Source organism: Excalfactoria chinensis, chromosome 26 (assembly GCF_039878825.1).
Source record: "Excalfactoria chinensis isolate bCotChi1 chromosome 26, bCotChi1.hap2, whole genome shotgun sequence".
Lineage (NCBI taxonomy): Eukaryota > Metazoa > Chordata > Aves > Galliformes > Phasianidae > Excalfactoria > Excalfactoria chinensis.
Window position 1 is genome coordinate 1,987,086 of NC_092850.1, and position 23,474 is coordinate 2,010,559.

Sequence of the window (23,474 nt, forward strand, 5' to 3'; positions counted from 1 at the left end):
GCCTGCAATGTGTCTGCAGAAAGGAAAGTAACCCTTTCATGCAGTCCAGGAGGAAGAATGGCCACCCATCCCAACTCTCACCCCACAGAGAGGAAGCACTGAGACCACACGTGGGTTCCACCTGCAGCAGGAGCAGCTCGGAATTACACACAGGGAAACACATTCTGGCTTTTATTGGGGTGGAACAGAACACAACATCCTTCAGCCCAAACTGCTCAAAGCCGGCAATGTCACCTTATTCTTCATGCTGCAAGACTTCAGGAACAGGAGAGGGGCAGGAAGGGTTAAAAGTTAATTTTTCTATTAAGGCTGTTAATTCAGCAAGATCATTAAAAACGACTTGGCTCGAAGCAGGAATAGTTGCATTGACCTCAGTCAGATGGTTCACATGTAGTTCAGTCAGGCAAGTGCTTACATGGCTTGTTGAATCAAGCCATTCAATGAGAGCTGCTTTGCAATGGGTTTGTTTTAATGGCTGAGCAAGCTCATCACATGAGCCTCGTTGGTTCTCCAGAGGGCTAACAGCTGTTTGCTCATCCACCTTTCTGCAGGTGCCACCTGTACGCCTCCCTGTGCTTAGTTGCAGCCACGGAAACAGAGAATTTGCTAAGAAAAACCTGTATGCAACATCTATGATATAGAGTGGCTTAGCTCTCCCTTAAATATTAACAGAAAAGAACAGTACAAAACAATGGTTTCACGTTCAACACACAAGAGCATCTTATTGAAAAAACTAAAATAAAATATAAACGTTATCACCACAATATAAACCCCCCAAATAATGATGAAATGGGAAGAAAGAAGAGTTAGCAAAACGTCCGGTGGACTTCAGAGTCTCTTATTAACAACGTTAAAAAAAAGAAAAGCTTCTCAGGTGAATCCCACAGCGAGGTCTCTCTCTGTTCACAGGGCAGGGAACAGCATCGCCCACCACCTACCTCAGGATTCAGCACACAACCTCAGCTGCCCCATCTGCTGTCCCAGAGGAGCACGAAGCCAGCAGGGCAGTCCATGGGTGCAGGGATGCGGTCTCCCTGTGGGTGGCAGAGACTCTGACGGGAGAAACTGGGGTTAAAAAAGCCAAATTCCTGTTGGAACCATGTCAGAAAGTTCCGTCTCGGAGGCCTGCAAAAAATGAACTACTGAAGAAACAGTCACAGGGTCCCAATGAAAAGCCGTGACAAGCTGTAATGTGCCATCTCAATTACAAGGAAGAGGGGAAGTGTTTGGTTTTGTTTGTGTTTTCTTTTTTGGCTCATCAATATGATGAGCTTTCTCACGTCCCAAACCACATTCAGGTAGTTTCCAAGTCTGCTGTTTTGTGTGTGTGTGGAATCTACTGATCCAGACCAAGAAACCAAACCAACAGAACGGGGATGCACAGTTCTTAAGTCCTGGAGCCTTCAACACTGCCTGAAACAAGAGCTGGCCTGGGGGGTCCAGAGAGAGATGCCTGCAAGATGGTGTTCGTAGCAGCCTTGCAAGCAGGGGGCTCACGTCTGCTATGTGCTGCCGGCGTTCTGCCCGTCACGCTCATCGCTGGGACCTGAAACAGACAGGAGCTGCGTCACACACTCCATTTCCTGACTCAAACTAAGACCCCACTGGAGACGCCCACCATGGCTCAGAGTTGGCATCTCACTGACAGATGAGAATGCTGCTTTCCTCCCCTCAGTTCACATTTCTTCTGCTGATTAAGTTCCACCCACTGCAGAACTTCCTGCTCTTGACCAACCCGGCTTTGGGATCCCAGAAGCACCCAGAGCCCACAATTACATTTCCAGCCTCTCCAAATCCACACTGCTATTTTTTCATACCCAATCCTGCTTTACAATTGTTCCTCCTGCAGTGAACCAGGATGGAGTTCTGATCGTGGAGGAAAAGAAAGGGCTGTACTGAGCCATAGGAAGACAAGGTACAGATGGCCCAAGGTCAGGAGAGAGAAGCCTTCCCTCAAACTGCTAAGCAGTGCTTCATTACACTACAGCCTCTTTGCAAACCATGAAACAGTTTTACTCCTCCCACTCCTTCCAGGAATCCCCTGCTTTGCAGACAGCACTCTATTCAGCAATCAGCACTGATGTTTGCTTTTGGTTGTCAATGGCACCTCTCTCTTGCTTACCGCTTCCTACTGATCCTGAAGGTGCAAGGACATCGTCATCGCTGTCCTCCTCATTTGATTGTGTTACTTCTGGCTCTGGTGCCACATTCTTGACCTCTTGCTCTTGTTCCACTCTGCTCCGTAACGCCAAGATCCGGTGGTGCAGCGCAGCAAACAGCTGCCCTGTGTCCTTAGAGCTCGCCTGTGGTTTTCAATATTCAGCAACAAGAAAAGAGTTGTAATTCCTTGCACCAGAACGAAACACTCAATACACCACAGTAAGGCCTACTTCTGTTTTGGCACAACTTCCTCATATTTTCTTTTACTCTCCAAAGCTTATGGTCACTATACAGCTTTAAAAAGAGTGACTTTAGAGCTGTCAGACAAAGCATTCTGTGAACATCATTATCTATTTGAAAGAGCTCCCTTCTGCATATGATGAAGCTCAGTTTTCACATCAGTGAATTCCTCACCATAACTGCTATCACCATCACCCCAAATTAGCTTTAACTCGGTGAGATGGCTACCCTATGTCCTAACACATTGCTCCCACATAAGCCCATCCTGTCACATCTACCACCTCTGCATCTGCACAAGTGTTACTTCAACTGCAATGCAGGCAGTGCCTATTGAGTAGGGATACTGTGGTGTAAATGACAACTGTACTCACTGATATAAGAAAGACTTTAACCCCCTGGTCCTCTGTATCCATGGCGGTGATCCGGATGCTCTTTTCACTGGCTTTGTCAATCTGCATCTGAGCCCAGAGCTTGGTGTTTAGGATTAACCTGAGGCTTCCTTGAGTCCTCATCACTAAAGCAAACACATGAGATGGGTTAGGTGGAAAAAGGCAACTGGGAGCTCAGAGCAGCCAAGATGGCTTTTTGTTTTTTTTAATGGAGTTTTTTTTAATGGAGTGTTTTTTTTAAATGGATCGGAGTTGATGACCTCAGGCCAGTGCACAATCCTACCAGTCCAAACCATTGTGCACCATTCAGAAAGACCCAGACCCACAGGCACCCCGGTCCTGGAGAGCTGAAAGCTCACATTGAAGGTCCCCATAAATTTCCAGTCAAACATTTTGGTTGGTAAGCGGAGCTCACTTTTAGGGGAAAAAGCAAGCAAGCAGAATGCATTTGTTAGAATAGGAAGAGATTTTCATATATTCTCTTTGGACTAGATGGTCATCAGGTGAGAGAAAAGGCCCAAATTTCACTTTAAGCTGCTGTAGCTAAAACAAACTGGATGGTACTGGTCCCTGGTTTCTCTTACCCAGTCGAGATTGTAACGTCCCATCATCTGTTGAAGCCATGTCATTGAGCCTCAGAAGCCCTCGACCTCTTTCCACCCAAGACTGAGAGTTTTTATCAAATACAAACAGCTTGCACTGAATCTGTAACAGAAAACATCTCTGTGGCACAGCGCTTGACTGAAGCAGTTTTATATTTCATCATATTCAGACAATCCAATTTCATACTGGGATTTCAAACTGCTTGTAGACATGTCATCATGTCCTTTGCAACAGACCCTCAAATTATGCAGATATTGTAAGGCTTTTATGAAGGCAGATATTCTTAAAGAATGCCTGCATTCAAAAATGAAAAGCAAGAATGACGTTCAGACAGGGTGCAAGCTCCCTTTCTGCCCTGCTCCCATCTTTGGAAAGAGGAAATGAAGAATTGAGTGAGGATCCATTAGTAAATACCTCAGCCCTGCACTGTAACATCTGAAAGCACATTAGAGATGGAGAAAGTGGCTGAGCAGCTGGGAATGGGGTGGTGTGTGTTCCCTGGATGCTCAAAGTCACCCCCACAATCTCACAGATCCTCTGCATGAGTTTCTTACCTGTAGAACGTTACTTTCTGCTTCCTCCCCAGTAATTACTTCCACCTTCGCTAACAAACACTTTCTTGCTGTTGCTTTCGTATAGGCTGCAGCAGACTCAGCCAGGGACTCTGAAATATTATTAGCTGAACAACATTTTGAAAGTTTATTTTGAGAACAATCCGTCACACGGTGCTTCTAAGGTCTCACAGGTACACCCCAATCCAGAGAAAAACCACAGAAGATGGCAACAGAACTGCAAGGAGCCCCAGAAACCCGGGAATCCAGCAAACAGTTCTCAGTTCCAACACCACATTCGGTGCACATACACAACACGCATCTGATTTGAGTGTTCAATTACCAGAAGTACAACAAGGTTTTGTTACAAATAGTTTGCCACACTGTGTAGGGCCAAAGTATCTGTCCTGCTCACACTTGCTGCTTTCATTGCTGAATTCAACCACATTGCTGCAGAAAACCCATGAAAGATAGCATAGCCTGTACACGTTATATATTAAAAATGAAGACAATCTATAGCATCCAATACATCAACCCCACCCCAAAAGGCTCTATCTCTGGTTAGATTCAACAATAAAAGCAACATTTACTTTTTTAAACAAAGTAACAGGATACCAAGGCTTAACTACCGTTCCTAAACATTGCTTTGGCTTTTACCTTTCTCTGGTGTGGCTTCCTGAGAAGATGATTCAGACCCAGACTCTGCAGCAGCATTCTCCTTATTACTCTCTGTGCTGCCTTCATTTGATTTTGGTGGACTCTATCACAAAAAAGGAAAATGAGATAAACAGAAGAGGAAAGCAGACACTGATGTTCTGCAAAGCTAATAAGACTAGTGATGATTTACTGAGGGATGACACTGCTGTTTGTAAACCACATACAAGAATCATCCCAATGACACTGCTTTCACATCAAGAGCCGCATTACAACCTCAGGGCAAGGAACTGGAAAACAGGTGAGGTAGTTATGAATGCACAGAATAAAGGGCTTCCCTTTTGCAACATGTTTCCTGAGTGAGAACCTATAGCAGAAGCTGCACAGAAGATGGCAATGTTTCACAAGCAGTGGATACTCACTAGGACTCGTTCACTCATGTTCTGTCCGAAAACAAACTTGTTGCTTGATGCATCTGCACTGTTTGTAGAGTTCTCTATACTGGAAGGGAAAAAAATGTTTCTGTAAGTCAGTAAAACATATTTATCCTCTACTGATAAAATTCCTCTGAAAGTGAGCAGAGCAAACTCCAAGTACTACACATTCTCAGGTCAATTTTCAGAGACAGCCAGGAGAAGAGCAGAAATAAAGACCTGCAGTGGGGGAGGTTTACGTTAAATATTAGGAGGAAGTTTTTCCACCCAGAGGGTGGTGACACACTGGAACAGGTTGCCCAAGGAGGCTGTGGATGCCCCATCCCTGCAGGCATTCAAGGCCAGGCTGGATGTGGCTCTGGGCAGCCTGGGCTGCTGGTTGGCAATCCTGCACACAGCAGGGGATTGAAAAGAGAAGAGCACTGCGGTCCTTTTCAACCCTGGCCATTCTATGATTGCATGATTCTATTTAGACAACTACCCTATGGGATTCTCCGTAGTCTCACCTGGAACTGATGTACTGTAGGAAATAATTTGTTGCAGAAGGTGTGTCTGATGTTGGAAGGCCAGCATTCTGCACATCAGCAGTTTCATCACCTTCATCTCCCAGCTACAAAAATAATATCTGTTAGGACAGTTTAACTACAAACCAGAGTCTTCTGGTTCTCAGTCTTCTACTGAACAGCCAAGCTGCACACACAGCTGCTGGCTTCACACACACAGTGGTTTTAAGTCCATTATGCAGTTGTTTTAAACAACTTAGAAAACAGTGCCTACAAACGATCAGCTCCACTGTGTTTTATCCTCACTTAAATACATTAACTTAATCAAGATAATGAGTATGTACTTACCTTAACTCTATCTCTTAAGTTTTGCCCAAATACAAACGCTTGCTGTGCATTTAATTCTGCCTTCTCACCACTGTCATCATCTGAAGTACTGTTGGACTCTTTCTTCTGACATTCTCCTGCCTAGGGAAATAAATTGAAAATATTTGACTGATTAATGATTAAGACAACTTGCTTCAAGCAAGAAAAAAAAAAAAAAGAAAAGAGTCCATCTCCCTGGTCTGGTTTTAAAGATGATGTTGGCAAAAATCTGTCAGAGACCTCACTAAAGAATGGGAAACAACAGAAAAATAAATATTATTCTCTGCAGAGCCAAGATGACTAATAAAACCATTCTGGTTTGCCTATGGCATTTTAACTCATCAAGATTGTGCTACAGTTCTTGATTTAGCAAGTAAGAAAAGCCACAGTGTGCTACTGGGACGGCATAAAACCTACTATTACTCCTGAAGTACATAATACAGATAAGTAGAGCATCATCACTGACCTGCACTCACATGAACAGATTCTATTCAGAGAATATTTAAGTTCTGACAAACTTAGTGTCCTTTAAATCCTTCTCCAACTCACCTTGTCTTCTGAGTCAGAGCTTTTCAGTGTTGCATTACTTAGTGATTCTGATGTTGCTGCAGAATCTGGTGGGATATTTACACCATTGGTCCCACTGCTCAGAACTGCAACAAGAAATAAGAAGCTGACATTAATTTTCTAGATGTTTAGAGCATCCTAAAGGAAGTAACAATTCTCTATAGCAAATGACATGCTGTTGCAGCAGCAGAATTCAAAATGTATGTAACAGGTCCAGCAGAATGTTACAGTCTGTAGAAATACTGCACGGGCTTCAACACACACAATGGCAAGCAAGCCAACTCCACCAAATCTTGTACTTCAGGGCTCCTCTTTGGCTGATTTAGCTACACACATACTGAACTCCTACTGTAAATCTGTACTCCAGTATTTGAGTCCACTGTAGAATCCAATCTATGACATCAAATAAAAAGCTTTATTTACCCATCTGTGAGAAAGCTTTTGGCTGTGGTGCCTGTAGGACTGCAGGACGGAGCACACTTCGCTGCTGTTCCTTCGGTTTCTGGCTTGGGAGACCTGCAAGTGGAAAAGTTTTTTTGAGAGCTATGAGGAGCTGTCACGTAGTTGCCATGTTCCAATTACAACATACATCCGAAAACTCCAAAGTACATTAAAAGTGTCAGAACTACTATTGTTTCATTCTACTTCTGCAGGAAACACTGAACTTACCTGCACTAGGAGCTTGACCATGAATAAGGATGGGTGGTTTTAACCGGAATCCACTGCTCTTTTCCTCTAGAAGCAAAACAAAAAAAGATAGCTGTAAAATACAACGTGTATAACCTACTTTAAGACAGTCACAAAGTGCTCGTGCTGTTCCCATTGTGACAAGCCACAAGCTTTGTAAATACCCAAAGCAAAATCATAATGAGATTTCCAAACAAGATCCCTTCCTCCGGGTGAAGCTGACATTCCCAGTGATCATCAGAGCAGACATGCATTAAGAAAGAAACGAGTTGTTCAATTATTCAAAATTAGTTTTCAGGAGAAGCACAAAACAGCATTTTCACAAGAGAAATGGAGTTCCTCCTAGCATAGATTGTGAGAATCATACTACAAAAAGAATGACAATCATCAAAAGCAGGATGGAGATGACAGATGCTATCAGGCACAAACTGTTAAATATCACAAGCTAAGTAAAAATTGTTTCATTAATTTCATATAATTGCATTAGCTGCCATCTTACACTTTCCTAGTGTGAAGGTGAAAAATTCCTACAGTCGTACTTACTGGAGATGGAGCATTTAGACAAAACACCCATGGAAATACCTGCATTTCAAAAAGTGCATAAATCCCCAACTACTAATACATCAATTTCCCCAAAAACCTGAAAGATGTAATCACTAAATGCTATCTTTAAGGGGGGGTAGCAGCTGCACTTGGAAATGGCGACCATCTCAGTACCCTCATGTACTTCATTATCCTTACGCTCATTAAGTACCAGATGAAAACAGTGGCACCAATACAACAAGCTGATGGAACAACAGATGATGTGATCAACAACAGATGAAGCAGTAGAGTGAACACCAGGTTCAGAACTCATGGTTCAACGTAATCACAGCCATTGGCTATGGATGATTTGACTTATTCCAGAGAAAAAGAAACTTGGGTCAAAAAATGACACATCCCTGAAGTTTCACCTTGATGTTAACAGATGGGAATAGAATGGTGTTGCACTCCACCACTCCCAAAGCATTTATGAGTTTTGATATTTGTTATCAACTCAGGCAAGTATGAGAAAAAGCAACGAAACAAGTAAGAAAAAATTGAAGACTTCCATGGTCCAAGATTGGATCTGGCTTCAGAAGTGCCTTCAGAGTATTCTGAACTGTGATACTCAGCACTCTGCTGAGGAAAAACGAGGGAAAAACAGGGAAACTCACCCGGCTCTGAGTCAGAATTGCCTGCAGAAGGTTCACAGAAGCTTGATGGCATAAAGACATTGTTCTTTGTTACTGTTGTCAAGTAAAAAGAAAAATAAAAGAAGCTGGGTATGCCACTCTTGATTATAAGTTCCTTTCCCAAAACAAACAGTGTTTCTGATAATTTGCTTTACTTTGTTATGGTTTTTGTTTAGTTTCTTTCTACACTAGAATAGTATTACAGATACAAAAATAAGCAGATCCTTGCAGCTTAGTTTCTCCTGTAACAGCAACATTCACTGCCAGGAGGGAAGACAAACAGTGTTCCTAGTTTGAATTCTATCCTGAATTACAAATCAAAAGAGATCTCACAAGGTTCCTTTGTGACATGATTTGAGATATGAAAGAAATAACAGCCAATTGCTGAAGTGGATCTCAAAGATCTGCTATCACTGCACAACCTATGGGAGCCAGAAAGAGAATCCAAGCTGGTAATCCACGAGTGGAGAGATGATTTCCAAGTCATGACTACTCTGTGTCTCCCCATATCTCATATAGGTCCTGTCCAGAGGAAATGGGAACACCACCTGGTAATTGGAATATGAAGAACAAGGTATGCGGAGATGTCTTTGCCTCAGTCTTCACACCACACTGCCCAGGCCACAGAAGGCAAAGGCACAGACTGGTAGAACAAGTAACTTCCTGCTGTTGGACAAAAATCAGATTTGAGACCATCCAAGTAACCTGAATATACACAGGTCTATGAGACCTGCTGAGATTCACCCAAGTGCCCCTGAGGTAACTGGTGGATGAAGTTGGTGAGCCACTCTCCATTCTGTTTGAGAAGCTGTGGCAGTCCAGGGAAGTTCCCAACTGGAACTGACTGGGAAAGGGGAAACATAACTCTTGCTTTTAGAAATGTAAAAAAGGAAGTCCTGGGAAAATACTCACCTGCATCCATGATCACAATCATAGAATTTCCCAGCCAAGATGACCAAGAATGGACTCAGGTCTGCCTTAAGCACCACAGTATCTCAGTTTAGATAATCCTCAACTGTGTGTCTGTCACACCAGACCACTCCAGTGTATATGAACTAGAAGAACTTATCTGTGCCCTTCATAGTGATCTGCATCTCTTGCAAGTGCCAGGTGAGAACACCACTGAAATGCACTGAATTCTCTCCTCTTGAGGAGGAATGAGAAAAGGAACTGATGAAGGGAACTTGAGTGCAAGCTGAGATTAGATTTTGTCTGACAGCACAGAACAAAATTTATGCAAATTCTCCGAGAGGTGATTTTATCATGACTTGTCACAAACAAAAAGATATCTGGTAAAATTCTTCCATTGAACAGCATAACATTAGAAACTCCAACTGGTGCAAGTGTATGAAAACATACAAGTTTGTGCATCAAAATCTGTTGAGCTTGATTAAATTTGCTATCACAGATCATAGGGAAGTCAGTATGTGGCTGCTGTGGTCATTCAAGGTAAAGCAAAGCAGGCAGTAATAAGACTGCTGGTGTGACTCGGAGAAAACGGAAATAGGAAACCCAGCTCATACAGTACAGTAATAATTAACATTTACCTGACTGAGAAGGAGGGAACTGTGTTAAGGATGAAGTTCTCTCGCGCTTCACAGGCGGACAATAATTCCCATCTTCTCGATCAGATTCTGTAGAAAAAAAAACAAGATTATTTTTGGAATTCTATTTATCTACCAGCACTTCTCAAGTTTACAGTCACATTTCTTACCATCTCCATCTTCTGGACTTGATCCATCTGCTGATCTCTGAAATCAGAGGACAGGGACAGTTATCAGTTCCTCCAACAAAACACCAGTGTTGGAGAGACAGCCTACGATATCAATTCCAAAGCACCAGAAGGAAAAGCAAGCAGCATCACAGGCTGCCCTTTGCCACAATATGAGGTATTTGAGCTTTCACATCTTCTGAGGATTTCTACATCACTTCCCTGTTCCCACAGAACTGCCCACAAGGAATCCCACGTGCTGCAGGAGGCAAATGGAGCAGCATCACCACCTTCTCACTACAACATCTACCCACATACATTCACCTTTACCTATGCAATACAGTTTTCTGTTTTAAGATGACAGAAGAGTACAGTGACTTTACCAGCATCCCAGTCACGTAGCTTTGAAATCTCAGTAAGGAATTAAGAGCTATTTGCAGTTTTAGGAATAGTTTTCCCATTCCAACACTCATCCGTCAATCCAATGCAGTAATATTGCGTTTGTTGTCCACACCATCCCCACGTAACTCACCAAGTAATCCACATTACTGAAATATGGCTTTCATAGGCACTCCTGTTGCCAACAAACACTACTTTCCTGAAAGCTAAAGTGGAAAACCCACAATATCTTCTATTTTAGCAACCAGTGTTCAAAGTCAGAAAAAAGCTGTTTTGTATAGAAAGCAGATACACCAACCTGCATCAAACTGCACATCTGCATGTGCAGAAAATCAACAAGACTCTTCCCCCCAAGTTCCAAAACCACCTAAAACTGTTAAATGATACTAAAGCATCAAGAATATAGTATTATTTTAAGAATATAGTATTATTAGAATTATTATTTTTTAATACTTGCTTCCAGCAAAAGGCACATCCCTGGTCTTTGCTGTTACAAAAACACTTGCAGGCAACACTCACTCCATCAGGTGGGCACTCACCAGTCAGGACACCTCTGCCCCAGGGACATGTTTCAGGCCCCCTTTTGCAGGCTATCAGTTGGACTTCACAGCACTGTTTTTACAGACGTAAGCTACACAACAGAACTGAAAGCCAGGACCAGCTCACACAGAACCATTACAGTGACCCAAATGACTTCACTCTACTCAGCTGTTGGAAATCAGGAGCTGTGAGACAAACCCGTAATCCCTGATCTGACCCCATTTGCTCACCCAGTGTAAGAGCTTCCTTACTCCCTTCCCCTACCTAGAAATCCAGCTAGAAAAAAGTTATAAATATTTCTCAATAGCAGCTTCTGCAGTCTTGACACATCCCTCATTAACCAAATTACCTTTTCTACAGGCACCCAGCTGCCTTGTAAGAGTGGAAGCGAATGCAGATTAATCACCATGTGCTCAAGCGACATCACTGCACCCTTACACCCACTGCTTCCTCACCCTGTTTCTGGGCCACTACATGCACTGCAGGTGCTACAGTCTAATAGACATGAGCCTATGGCAACTTCAGCAAGTCTGGCAGCCTTTGTCTCTCCCTGTTTGGTACCTCGTGAGCGTTATTCATTCTGAATTGGGCCAAAAAAGGCCCACCCCGGACAAGGAAAAGAAGCACACGTCCCACGTGGAGTAGCCCTCATAGGCAGAACTCTATGAAACACACCCAGCATGTGCAGTCACAATGAGGAATGCAGACTCACCTGCACCAGGAAGCCACGGCTCACCAAGCAGAAAGGATAAGCTTAATGTTAAAACTGCTCTGAAAGGCTGCAGGTAGCAGTCCTCCAGTCAGCTCATCTTTCCAAAAGTGTTTACCTGCACCATTAGCAGAAATAGCTTATACTGGTATTACCGAGAGCTTTATCAAGTACTTAAATTCAAAATTCTGCTTTAGCATCCTCCTTGGTGCTGTCAACCTGCTAAGAACATCACTGGTTAGCATAACAAGCTGCAGCTCACAACCAAACAGCATCAGCCACTCACTTGGTCAAGTCACAGCATTCTGGCCGAGAAGGAATGAAGGATCCTCCTCCAACTGCTATGAGGCACCACCTCACATACAGCTGCTCCTCACTCATCCACACGAACCCTCAGGAAACGCTCAGTTGACACAGTAAACTCGAATTCATCCTTGACGCACCTCCTGCCATTCTGCCCATTAGGAAGATCAAGTGATCTTCATTTCTACCAACTGAAACAATGCTTAGAGAGGACTAAGGAGATCGGAGCTAGACCAAGCAAGCTAAGCTGCCTACATTTAACAGTAACAGACTCCTAGCAGAAGGGATGTGTCCTCCATCCCCTCAGCAGATTTGCACTTACCCCTGCCAGTTCCTGTTGAATAGGAGCAAGCTGGGCTGCAGCAGCAGAACTCGGGGTATCACTGGCTGAGGCCACAGCAGGAGCAGGAAGGTCAGGGTCACACTCCTCAGCTGGTTCTTTGTGACCCAGAGCATGGTGGGGGGGCTCAACCTCTCCCTGAGGGTCCTCACCTGAATCCAATAAAGCTTTTTGCTCTGCAGGGGACTGGGAGTAAAAAAAGACAATGTCCCTTCAATGCAAAGGTGCCACCCAATGGAGCAGCTGTCCCAGTGAGAGGACCTACTAATCCCTTCCTAAATTACCCTGTTTTAATGGCCTGGCAGAAGGAATTGCTTGCTGCTGAGGCTTCAGTTAAGATATGCTAGGCCCTGCTGACTGAATTAGCTTCCCTCCCCATAGGGAACACCAGCTGGGGTAAATGAAGTGCTTGGAAGAACTGCTGCAGCACCAATCAGAGGAGCCCTCCTGCACCCACAAGGCTCAGCTGCTCTTCAGGCTGCTCGGGCAACTAGCTGCTTTAGCCCCTGGTCCACAGACAGCAATTAGACAGTACCCACAGCTAATTGTACTCTGCTGGTTCTTCTGACCATGTCTGAGAGAGAGAGTGAGGTTGATCGCAGAGTTATCCACACTAAGGATGTTGTTGTAACACCCACACAGGACAATATCCTCCCCTTTTACATGAGCGTGAATACCCTGAAAAGCAACAGCAATGTTTTATTTTGCACATTAAGTAGTAAGCACACCTACTTCAAGGCAGATGATGGAATACCCAGTGCACAGTACTGGGAGTTGGCATTTGCTGTGTTCCCATTTCTGCCACAAACCTTTCAACTTCCAAACAAACAGCAAACTACCAAAGCAATTCTGTAAGCACCAGAGATGCCACTTTCTCTCACAGCTCGTGCTGCATGTCCCCTCCACATCCTCCTTGTGCTGGGCACCCCAGGACCGGATGCAGTACTACTCACAGGGCCTCATGAGGGCAGAGCAGAAGGGACAGTCCCCTTCCTGTCTGCTGCCACCCCTCTGTTGATGGTGTTCAGGATACCATCAGCCTTCTGGGCTGCAAGCACACACTGCTGCCTCATGTCTGGCTTTTCATCCACCAGGACCCTCAAGTCCTTCTCTGCAGTGCTTTTCTCAGTGAGTTCTTCTCCCAGTCTGTACACACATCCAGCACTGCTCTGACCCAGGTACAGCACCTTGCACTTGGCCTTACACTTTCTGAGCCTGCCCAGGTCCCTCCAGATGGCACCCCTTCCTTCTGTTGCACTACCCACACCACTCAACTTGGTGCCATCAGCAGACTTGCATAGGGTACATCGATCCCACTTCTATGTTATGAAGATGCTGAAGAGCAGTGGTCCCAAGGCAGACCCCAGTCACCACTTGCCACCAGTCCCCACGTGTACACAGATCCATTGTCCACAGCCCTCTGGCAGCAATCAGCTTGGGTTAACCTGATCCAGTCAGGATCCCAATCCTCAAACACAAAGTGTTTTGGCATTTAAGCTTCTACCCCATCTGCCAGTAGTGAGCAGAGCCAAACTTCCAAAGACATTGCAAGTTCAAAGTAGATCATCCTTGTATATGGACCAGACCAACCTTGGGGTAAGATAACTGTCACCAGGGTCCAGGTGCCACCAGACTGTGGCACAGCTCTTACCTCAACACTGCTGCTTCAGATCCAAAGGCGGGGAACAGGCACACATGGGTAGAGGGATTACCAAAGAAATCAGACATCATAGCTTACTACACAAGGATATACGATATACAAATACACTGATGTGAAAAGCAATACGCTAGACAGTGGGATTTCTTTCTTTGCTCTATTATCAGAATTAAGTTTTTGCATGAGAAAACCACAGGCACTCCTTGGCCACCTGTTCCTTTCAAGGTACAGTTTTGAAGATGATAGTTTCTCTCCTCAACTTGGTCTGCTTTCTGTCTGAAGAGCTACCCACCTTGTGGCATCTTCATCATCCCTCTCCCCACTTGCATCCCTCTGCTTCACCCTGTGCCTCGTTATAGTGTTAATGCTCTGTTGTCCACCTTCACCTTCAGAACAAAACTCAAATGACTGCTCACCAAGAAACATGAATTAGGGCTACAGGACGAACAGCAATAATATACATACCAACATCACCTTACCTTCTGTGCTTTATCCTTCTGAAATACAAAGACAGGTGGAGCAATGGCAGGTTTTTCTGCAAAAAGAAAAACTGTTGTTTTTTCCAACCATATTAATTATTAACTAATATGACAGCATCACAGTCTATGAAGCTTCTACAGAAAAAACTTCAAGGATACAGTTACATTTCAGTTACACAACTTGTTTCAACTGGTTCCCAGCAAGGCGTAATTATTACAAAGATCTTCAAAGGGTAGAAGTGTATTAAGAACAGAAATACAACTGACTGATACCCAAAAGCTGCACAGACTCACTGTTCTCCCCAGATCTATTTCAGAACAGTCCTTCCATCCTATGTGAGTACATCAGCAGCAAGAGGCTCTTTGCTGAGAGTGTAATTCTTGAGCACATGTAAGTTCTGCCAGCAAAAGCTTTTCCTTTCCCAGAGTATTGCACCAATGCAGTAGATAAGACACACAGGACGAGGGGAAATGCTTTACACTATTAGTGGATAGAGCTTACAACTTAAGACCCTTCCCTTCAAGGTGATGAAAAAAAGCATTTAGAGTATTTCAATATTAATTAATGACAATTACAGGAACAACAGCTGTGCTCACCATTGCAGCAGGCTCGTTCTTCACCATGGACCCAGAAAACAACACTGCTGGGGACACGGGAGTGCCCTGTTACAACGTTACACAGCTGTTTAGCAGAGGATGCTTTCAGAAGGTTCCTTGCACTAAATCAGCACTATTTTTTTTTATAGGTTAACCAATTTTGTGTGCTTAATTCAATTTCTGTTCCACATACATAAAGCCTTTAAAGGCATGACTGCGTTACTCATACAGACTCACCTCGCTGAGAAGCACAAGAGGGCTGCTCTTTATAGTGAAAAACACAAGCAGTGTTGGTAGTTACATAAAGGACATCCTTCACTTCATGTCCTTTCTGAGTTCTGCACCAAGACCGCATGGAAGAGCTCGCTTCATTCCAGCCCAAGGCAAGAGCTGAGCACTGCGTTTCCTGATGTGACCTTCAGAAAACACTGCACATTTTCTGAGCTTTTCTGAGGAAGCACTGCCAGCAAAGGCAGGAAGACAGAACGTTACTTCCATGGGGCACTCACTGCCTCACTTGTTAAAAATTAAAACCCAGAACACAAGTGTTATTCTGCCCGAATGCATTTACATACACATCACATTAACTGGAGGCAGTATTTGATGCTTCCCTTGTGAAAGCACTGGGACTCTGCACAAGTCCCTTTCCATACTGCCTTTCAGTAAACAGGACAAAACCAATCCCTTGTAGGACATTCCCTGTTATTCCAACATCTGCCTCAAACCGAACCCACGCTGCAGAACCACTGCACTGACATTCTAGACTCAAGAACTGCTTCATTTCTCTTCCTTCCCTTCCTCCCAAGTGCTTTTCCCAGTCATTACCACCACAGAGGTGATGCGTCCTGCCTCACTTCTCTTCTTCTCCTAGACTGATCTCACCCTCTGCTGTGCTGAAAAGGATTTACTGGATGAGTGACCAGTGCAAGCACAAGCCACACTTCCATGTTTAGTGTGCTTCCATTCCACCAGGCATGGGAAGGTTTACATACAGCAAAACAGCTACCAAATACGCCTTATGTACTACCACACATACACAGACACACTATCACCTTGCTTCACAGGCCTTGGAAACCAAATCATGGGCTGCTACCTCAATTGCTCAGAGGTACCACATCTTCAATCACGTATTCTATTAAATGAGATTTTTATTTCTTTCACTCTGATGCGTGACTACATACAGCTGTTTCAGAGGCTACAAGGTCAGCCACGTTCCCTCCAACCAGACAAAACATGACCTCATTTTACCCCTCCGACAGCTGACATCCACACAGCCACAGGGGCTGGGCATGGTTTCTGAAATACAAGGATTTCAGCCTTCACTGCAGCACAAAGTGCCCCATGACTGAAAAGCCCAACGGATATTCTGAGTGCACAAATATCAGAATCGTGTCCCTTTACGAACCCATTCTGGAAGGCACCTACAGCACGGCAAATACTTCCTTATGGAGCTCCATTCCCCCAGCTCAGTTGGTGGGAGCAGGATGAGCACCAAAATGATGTAAAGCCAACACACAAATGAACAACAAAACCAGCTGACAATCGCCTAAAAAAGAGCACAAGGGGGGGGTGAAAAGAAGGCTGGGGGGATCCCTACAGAATGGGCTATGAGGAAGCAGCAACATGCATCCTTGTTAAGGCTTGATGTAAGATCAGCACACTACAGACAGAAGGAAAAAATGGCTATGTAGATATTTCGGGAGGTTTTCTTTACTCTTCCATCAGATTTGGGCAAAAAGGAGTATTCAAAAAATCTGGAAAATAAAAACAATGGGCAAAAAAAGAAGGATGTTGCAAACAGAACGAAGTGCTGGTTATATTGGTTATATGTTTGTAGCCATCTTCTCAGCATACCTCACTTCCTCACCACGCAATCCGCTCTTCCTGCCTGCTCTGGTACCACTGAAATCAACTATGAAATAGCAGCTGAATTATACACGTATAGAAGCCCATATGGCATCAGGCCTGGAAATAACTGCAGGTGTTCTCTTTATACTACAGTATGGCAGAGAAAAGTGGTGGAACTTTTGGTTTCAGTGGTGTCAGCTGAAGAATATTTGATGGCAGCAGCTTACAAAGGAAAAGAACGCAGGTAAGCAGACAATATCTGATCTGAGAACACAATCACACACACAGACTGCTCCTAGTTAACCAACGCAGAACAATCAGGCCAGAAGGATAAGATAAACAAGAGACCTGGGCATTTGTGTTTTATAGAACTCCAAAGGGGCAGATAACAAAACAAGACTCTTCTTTTCCAATAGCTATGAATAGACTGAAAGCAAGAAGAAAGCTACGAAGCCAACAGCTGATCACTGAAAAAGACCCCACAAGCAAAGTCCGATCATACTTAATGACACTGGATCATTCATACCCAGAGTTCACCAATGAAGTCATGGTGAATATAAATTACAACAGGATGGTGGGGGAAAAGGGGAAAAAAAAGTATACTTCTAGATACTTCTACCTCACTTTGAGGACTCTGCATTCAAGACGTAAAGCATGTGACAACTGGTTAATCTTCAAACCCTTTTTGTCTCTGATCACATGAACAAGCGGGCAACTTCTACAAAGCGCTGCCACAGCTGGTATGGGAACACAGAGTGCCTCTTACATACCTAGGAGTAATTAGAAAGTTTCATACCATTTTTAAAGCACAAACCTCTTGTGTTGGCAGATAAGGTGTTATTTCATCTCCCAAACCCTGGTGCCATCAGCAGGTTTCCCTCTGCTTTAGGTAGTTTCATTTCAGCTACTTGACATAAAGCAAATGTTAGACGTCAGGAACGGGGAAAAAATAAAGAAGCTTATTCTCAGTAGATGGGAAGAAGGAAACCAGTTAAAGAAAATCCAAGCATTAGTACAGAAATGGCTGTTTTATGTATTCAAATGAAAACACCCAGATATGGGGAAAGAGAATATTCACGCACGGGCCCAGAAAAACCTAACAGGAACGTGCTAAAAATGAGGAGAAAGTGATGAAAGGCACCACGGAGCATCACTGAAATGTCAGAGAGCACAAACAGTGCAAACAAAGCTTTCTGAATGCACTGACTTCCTGCAGAAGGATGCCACTGCCATAAGCACGTGCTGCTGCACTACTGTGCAAAAAAGCAGATACTTCAGAAGTGGAGCTGGTGAAAAGAAAGCTAATACCAGAAAATGCATCCAGCCACATCAGAACAAGCCAACAGTAAGTCAGGACTGAGCTGGCCCTGCTCAACCTCAAGGAAGTTACTCTTGAGAGAAGAAACATAACGAGGAAGGATGAAGGATGACAACCCTGGAAGTAGATGTGAGCTAAAGAGATCTGCAGATGAGGGAAGTGAAGTGAAGGACTCGCGTGAAGCACAACAGCCATTCCTAAACTTCTGGTGCTAAAACAACACCACGAGACAAGGGAATTCATTATGAAGTCTTGCACAGTCACCAAGTTTCTCACCAATAATCACTGTATTTTACTGCTGCTCCCACAACTACTTATTGTGCCTCCCTGAGCACTGACTGCGCCTCTTCAGTTTGGGAGCCAACAGCCCCACATGTGCTGCATGGTAAGATTCCCCCAGTGCTTTTGGTGTAACACTGGTCAGCTGCAGGCAGGATCCTGCCCACAGGTTGTGCCTACTGTAGGTACTTCCTTCTGTCTAACGTTAACATCAGGGCTGTACACACCTCTGCCATTTAAGCCACAGCCTGCTCCCCTCGGAGCCGAACTCCCGCTCTACACCTCCACAGCCCACAGCCCTCTCAGCTCCTCAGAGCTCTTTAGTCCCAAGGTTTCTAAGCCAAGAAACGCCTGTTACGCTCATCCGGCCGCACACAGCAGCCCCGGGGGCTCCCCGCGCCAAGGGAGCGGCAGCGGTACGAGCGAGGCCCCAACGGCCCAGCGGCCCGGCTCGGGGCAGCTCTCCGCCCGCGGGGACGGCGCAGGGCGGGCGGTGAGGGACCCGGCGGGCCCGGCCCGGCTGGAGGCCCCGCGGGCGGAGCGGGCAGCGCAGCGCGGCCCGGCGGCGCCGCCTTTGTCCGGCCGCTCCCCCGACGACCGGGGCGCGGAGGGGCCGCACGGAGGCGCTGCGCTGAGGGCGGCCGGGAGCGGATCGCGGGGCCCGACTCGGACGGACGCGGGGCGGGCAGGAGCCGGGCCCGGCCCGGCAGCGCCGCGCACAGCAGCGGCCGCCTACCTTCGTTCGCGAGGTCCGCCATTTTACTTCCTCAATCACGCCCGAAATGCATCGCGCAGCCGGACGGCTCCACAACCGGCGGGCCGCAACGCGCGTGCGCCAATTTACGGCCGCTCGGCGCATGCGCGAACGGCCGGCCAGGCGGGGAGGAGGGCGCTCGATGGCGGATGTCTCCGCGCATGCGCGAGGCGGGCCGGGGTGTGGCGCGTGGTTCCGTTTCGGGGCGGTCGCGCCGGTTGGAGCTCGGTGCCGTTTGGCCGGTAGAAGCTTTTCATTGCGTTCCACCGTTCTTTCCTTGCTTAAACCAACTTGCCTCTATACGATGCACGACGCTGTCCAAGCAAGGCACCCCCAGGCTCCGAACGCAGCACTGCAGCCGTGGGGCAGCGGGCAGTTCCCCTACAGCAGCGGGGCCGGGTGGGCGCCGTCGGGTCTGATCGCACGAGAACCGGCACTTCCACACGTTCACAGTGCGGCTCAATTTGCTCCAGTTGGTGCGGAATTGGAGCCTGTCCCAAAGCGGACACTGCCCGCAATGAGGCAAACAGCCCCGAATCGGTGTGAGAATAATTACCTGCTATGTGAGCATCTAAAAAGCAGTAATTACATCGGGAACGTAAGCTGGTGTTCTGGTGCCTTTATCCATCGCAGAGCGTTCCACAGCCTGGAAGCTGCTGACAGCAGTGGGAGGTGGCAGGCGTTGATCTTAGCATGAAGAGTTGGGCAGCTTTAACTCCTGCACTGCTGTGCTGTGGTTCCCTATTGAACGCTGGCACTGACACGGTGCGAGCTGCGACCCGCTGCGACCCAGTTCAGGGCTGTGATTTAGCAGGAATTCAGCTCCGAAAGTCACACTCTAGACCTTAGGAACCAGCAGGTCACAGTGTGCTCCCTATCCGTGCTCTAATTAGAGCTCCTGCTTCTCCGGTATCATTAACACAAGAGAGGCAAATTGACAGTTTAATGCTATCAGAGTTTGGAGGCCAGATTCTGGTTTGATTTACCTCTAAGTAAGTCTATAATAATGGCAGAGTAGATGTGATTCTGGCACTTTATGACTTCAATAAGAAGTAAACTCCACCCATACCAACTTCACAGTTCCTGTGACTTTTAGAAATTAATTACCAGAGTTATCTGTACCCTGCGAGCTTGTCAACTTGCTGATATAACTAGAATCTATTTCGGGTGCACGCCATTAAGATACTATAAATGCCGTGCTTTCTGATTAGTACTATTGTTAGGTCAGCATTTCTAAAGGGACGTGGCCTAAAAGTCACCATGACTTTGACAAACTACATGTTTTTTCCACAGCTCTCCCTCCCTCACTCACTGTTGCTCTGTTTGAAGGTTTGCTTTCTTCTGACACTCTGTGATTTGGATGAGCTCAGGCTCTGCCTCCATCACATCCCATTTATCTGCCCCATCCCTTTGCCATGACTGAATGTTCAGAACCATCTCAGACATCACCACTGCAACGTTCACTTCACCCCTAGTCAAAGAAGAGCAGAAGTGGCTGTTCTGGCCCAAAGCATTAACCACGACCACCTCTGTGCTGTGTGAAGCTGTTGTGTTAGCACTTGATCTGATCTGCACGTCTTGCCATCCATGCTGGACATCTGAGGGGCTAATGATGGGCCATACAGGCAGGTGTGTGCTCTGCCCAAAGCCAAAGTTTCTGGAGCAGGAGCAGGCTGGGCAGGCAGTGTAGAAGCCAGGTTGTTCTCCTGCCCCTCTTCCATAGAGGGACACCGCTCAGCCACTCCGATCTGCTGCTGGCATCTCTGGGAAGCCACAGCAGGATTCGTCTTTTCAGGGACACGGCCCCGTTTCCTGCCGGCACACGGCGCTGCCCATCGGCACATCACCCTTGGGCCAGCTCAGAACCTGGTCTCCACACGCCATCGCGGAGCCCTCGTCTGTGGCTGCGATGTGACCAGCACCAGGTGGAGCCCCAGCACAACAAAAGGAGGAGGATCTTTTACAGCAGCCCGAATCCTTCTGAGCGCAACCACCAGGTGGCGCAGCAGGACTTCGTTCCGCAGAGCCTCAGAAACTTCCCTTCTCAGCCGTCGGTAGTTCGTTCCGAACGGCAGGTTATCGGCCATCGTGACTTTTACCACAACTTTGTGCATTTAGTGGAAAATCTCTCGTTGTGTGCATTTCTGTTTTCATTCCAAGTGGCACCTTCCTGCAATAGGATCTCAGGAGGCACTGCCCAAGGGCTGCAAATGATGCAAGGTGTGAAAAGAGCCACGTAACTGAGGCAGGTTCCCTCATAGGCTTTCACCCAGCACTAAACATTGTTCCCAACTGTGGGAATTTCATTCAGCATTTGATTTAAGTTAAATTTTCAGGCTCAGGAAGGAGCTCATCTGGCGTTTTGCAGTTGCGCTCACACTGGCTTCCAGCCCGGTGGGGAGGGCAGCAGCGCGGCCTCGCTCTTGGAGGCCAGCAAGAGTCAAAGTCACGAGGAGGAAAAAGAAGCAAGTCAGACGTGATGCCGTGTGGGGCTGGTGGGTAACTGCTCCTCTCCAAAGGATTTCTTGCCCTCCCAGCTCGGTGCCTGGCTTCTCCTACAGCTGGGAGTTTGCAAATGCTGCCGTCCAGCCTTGGCAGGCACAGGTTGGCCTCTGGACAACGCTGGGCTCCCTGCTGCCGCCCGAGCCCTCCTGAAGCTTCACTCCAGGTGGTGCATTGCATGAAGGCACAGTGAGGGCCCTGTAAAGGTAATGCTCGGTTTGCTGACTGATTTTGCATGAAGGCATTGTTATCCGTGCGGGAGATTCCAGACCTGGAGAGGACTCCTGTGCCAGGGGAAGTATGAAATGTGCTAAGACTTGCAAATGCTGGGAAATACTTATTCTTCTTCCTGGGGTTCATAGATTTTGTGCTGCTTCCCGTTCTCACAGCAGTGGGTGACGATGGGATGTCTCTGATACAGTTTGCTCCTCTTACAAAACGTGTGCACCTCCAGGCTTTGTGAGCAGGAGCTCCCACACCTGCACCTTTCAAGAAGCAGCTTTCATTTGTGGTTTCATATAAGCAAAGGCAGGACACTGACTGTCACCCCACTCACTTCACTTCCATCTTTCGCATTTCCTGCAATAACTATGCGAAATAGGCACTTAAACCACAACTCGAGAATTAAATTATGTGCTGGATGCTGGAAATGTTGGTTAGAGGAAGCAAACTTCCCTTCCGCAAATGTCTGTCCCTCTTCTGATACCTTATTTTAAAATAGCTGACCTGGAAAGTGGTAACAGACCTCCCCCATCAACTCATTTTTGAGGCAGAATTTCAAATGTGTGGATAAAACTTTGACATGCTTCTAAAAACCGTCTGAGGGGATGCGTGCAGTGGAATGGAAGCATCAGCAAATAGCCTCGATATTCAGTACAGAGGGAGAATCCTTCAGAGAGCGCTTCCTGCCTGCACCCCGCTGCCCTGGTCAGTGCCAGGAGCAGGTTATGGCTGCAGGGTGCACACTTGTTTCTTGCCTCGTGCATCCTGTGATCGCGCACAGCTGGGTGCCTCGTGCTCGATAGTAAGCGAGATGCTTTTCTGGGGGTGTTACATTAAAAGTCTGAATGTTTCTCGGTTTGCTGTTTAAACACGTAGGATTCTGAGATGCCCTCTGTGCTCCTTCAGTGTGAAGTATTAAAAGGAGCTCAGCAACAGTAGTTCAAAGTGTGGAACATAGTTTCCAGGATTTACAGCTGCCTAATTCCCGTGGGATTTATTCCCGGTGGCTACTAATGGGTGTATGTGTGACCTGAGTGACATTGTAACACCAGGCTTTCCACCCAGGCACTTGCAGGCATTTCTCACTTCCTAACGGGATGAAACACCTACAGCGAGCACAGCTGCCAATCCAGAAGGTAAGAGTGTGTGGATGGGAGGAAAAGGGCAAGCATTAAAGAAGAAAGAGGGGAAAGGTGTGCAGAGACAGGCAAAGAGAGAGACTGGGGCTGGTAGGACTTGAAAGCTTTCAGATCCTCAGATTTCAGGTTATTCTGGGGCAGGGATATCCATGGCTGATCACGTAGCAGAGGTGCCAATAGTGAGAACATCACACAAACTGGTTTCTTGTGTCCTGCCTGGCCAGAGCCACAGGAGAAGCAGGTTCTGCTGGCAGCCCTGTTCCGGGGCTTCATGTCACCCTGTACTGACTGTCTGCAGTGCTAAAAACA

At 46.3% G+C, this 23,474-nt stretch overlaps 1 protein-coding gene across 8 annotated transcripts; it reads right to left on the reverse strand.

Annotated features, from left to right (window-relative positions):
* Window positions 1–158: 158 nt before the first annotated feature.
* RANBP3 (RAN binding protein 3) lies at window positions 159–19,423 on the reverse strand. Of its 8 annotated transcripts, none has more exons than XM_072357424.1 (18): window positions 19,285–19,399; window positions 14,507–14,562; window positions 12,353–12,556; window positions 10,083–10,119; window positions 9,916–10,002; window positions 8,351–8,422; window positions 7,137–7,202; window positions 6,891–6,983; window positions 6,450–6,553; window positions 5,883–6,002; window positions 5,538–5,641; window positions 5,020–5,098; window positions 4,601–4,703; window positions 3,947–4,056; window positions 3,374–3,494; window positions 2,772–2,914; window positions 2,123–2,303; window positions 159–1,546 (listed from the first exon to the last, which is right to left on the reverse strand). In XM_072357424.1, the coding sequence occupies exons 1-18, from the start codon at window positions 19,304–19,306 to the stop codon at window positions 1,503–1,505; spliced, it is 1,746 nt and encodes a 581-aa protein (XP_072213525.1). In that variant the 5' UTR covers window positions 19,307–19,399; the 3' UTR covers window positions 159–1,502. The 8 variants fall into 8 exon arrangements, with proteins under 8 accessions (XP_072213525.1, XP_072213524.1, XP_072213526.1 ...); XM_072357423.1 differs by having other exon boundaries at window positions 3,947–4,071; XM_072357425.1 differs by lacking the exon at window positions 8,351–8,422 and having other exon boundaries at window positions 3,947–4,071; window positions 19,285–19,423.
* Between the last annotated feature and the right edge of the window lie 4,051 nt (window positions 19,424–23,474).

Bases quoted from the DNA above. Each gene is read 5' to 3' on its own strand.
- RANBP3 (XM_072357423.1), bottom strand. From the start codon at position 19,306: ATGGCGGACCTCGCGAACGAAG. The intron at 4,704-5,019 runs GTGAGTATCCAC...TTTTTGTGATAG, and splicing joins ACATGAGTGAACGAGTCCTA to AGTCCACCAAAATCAAATGA. The intron at 2,304-2,771 runs GTGAGTACAGTT...TGAAAACCACAG, and splicing joins TTAAAGTCTTTCTTATATCA to GCGAGCTCTAAGGACACAGG.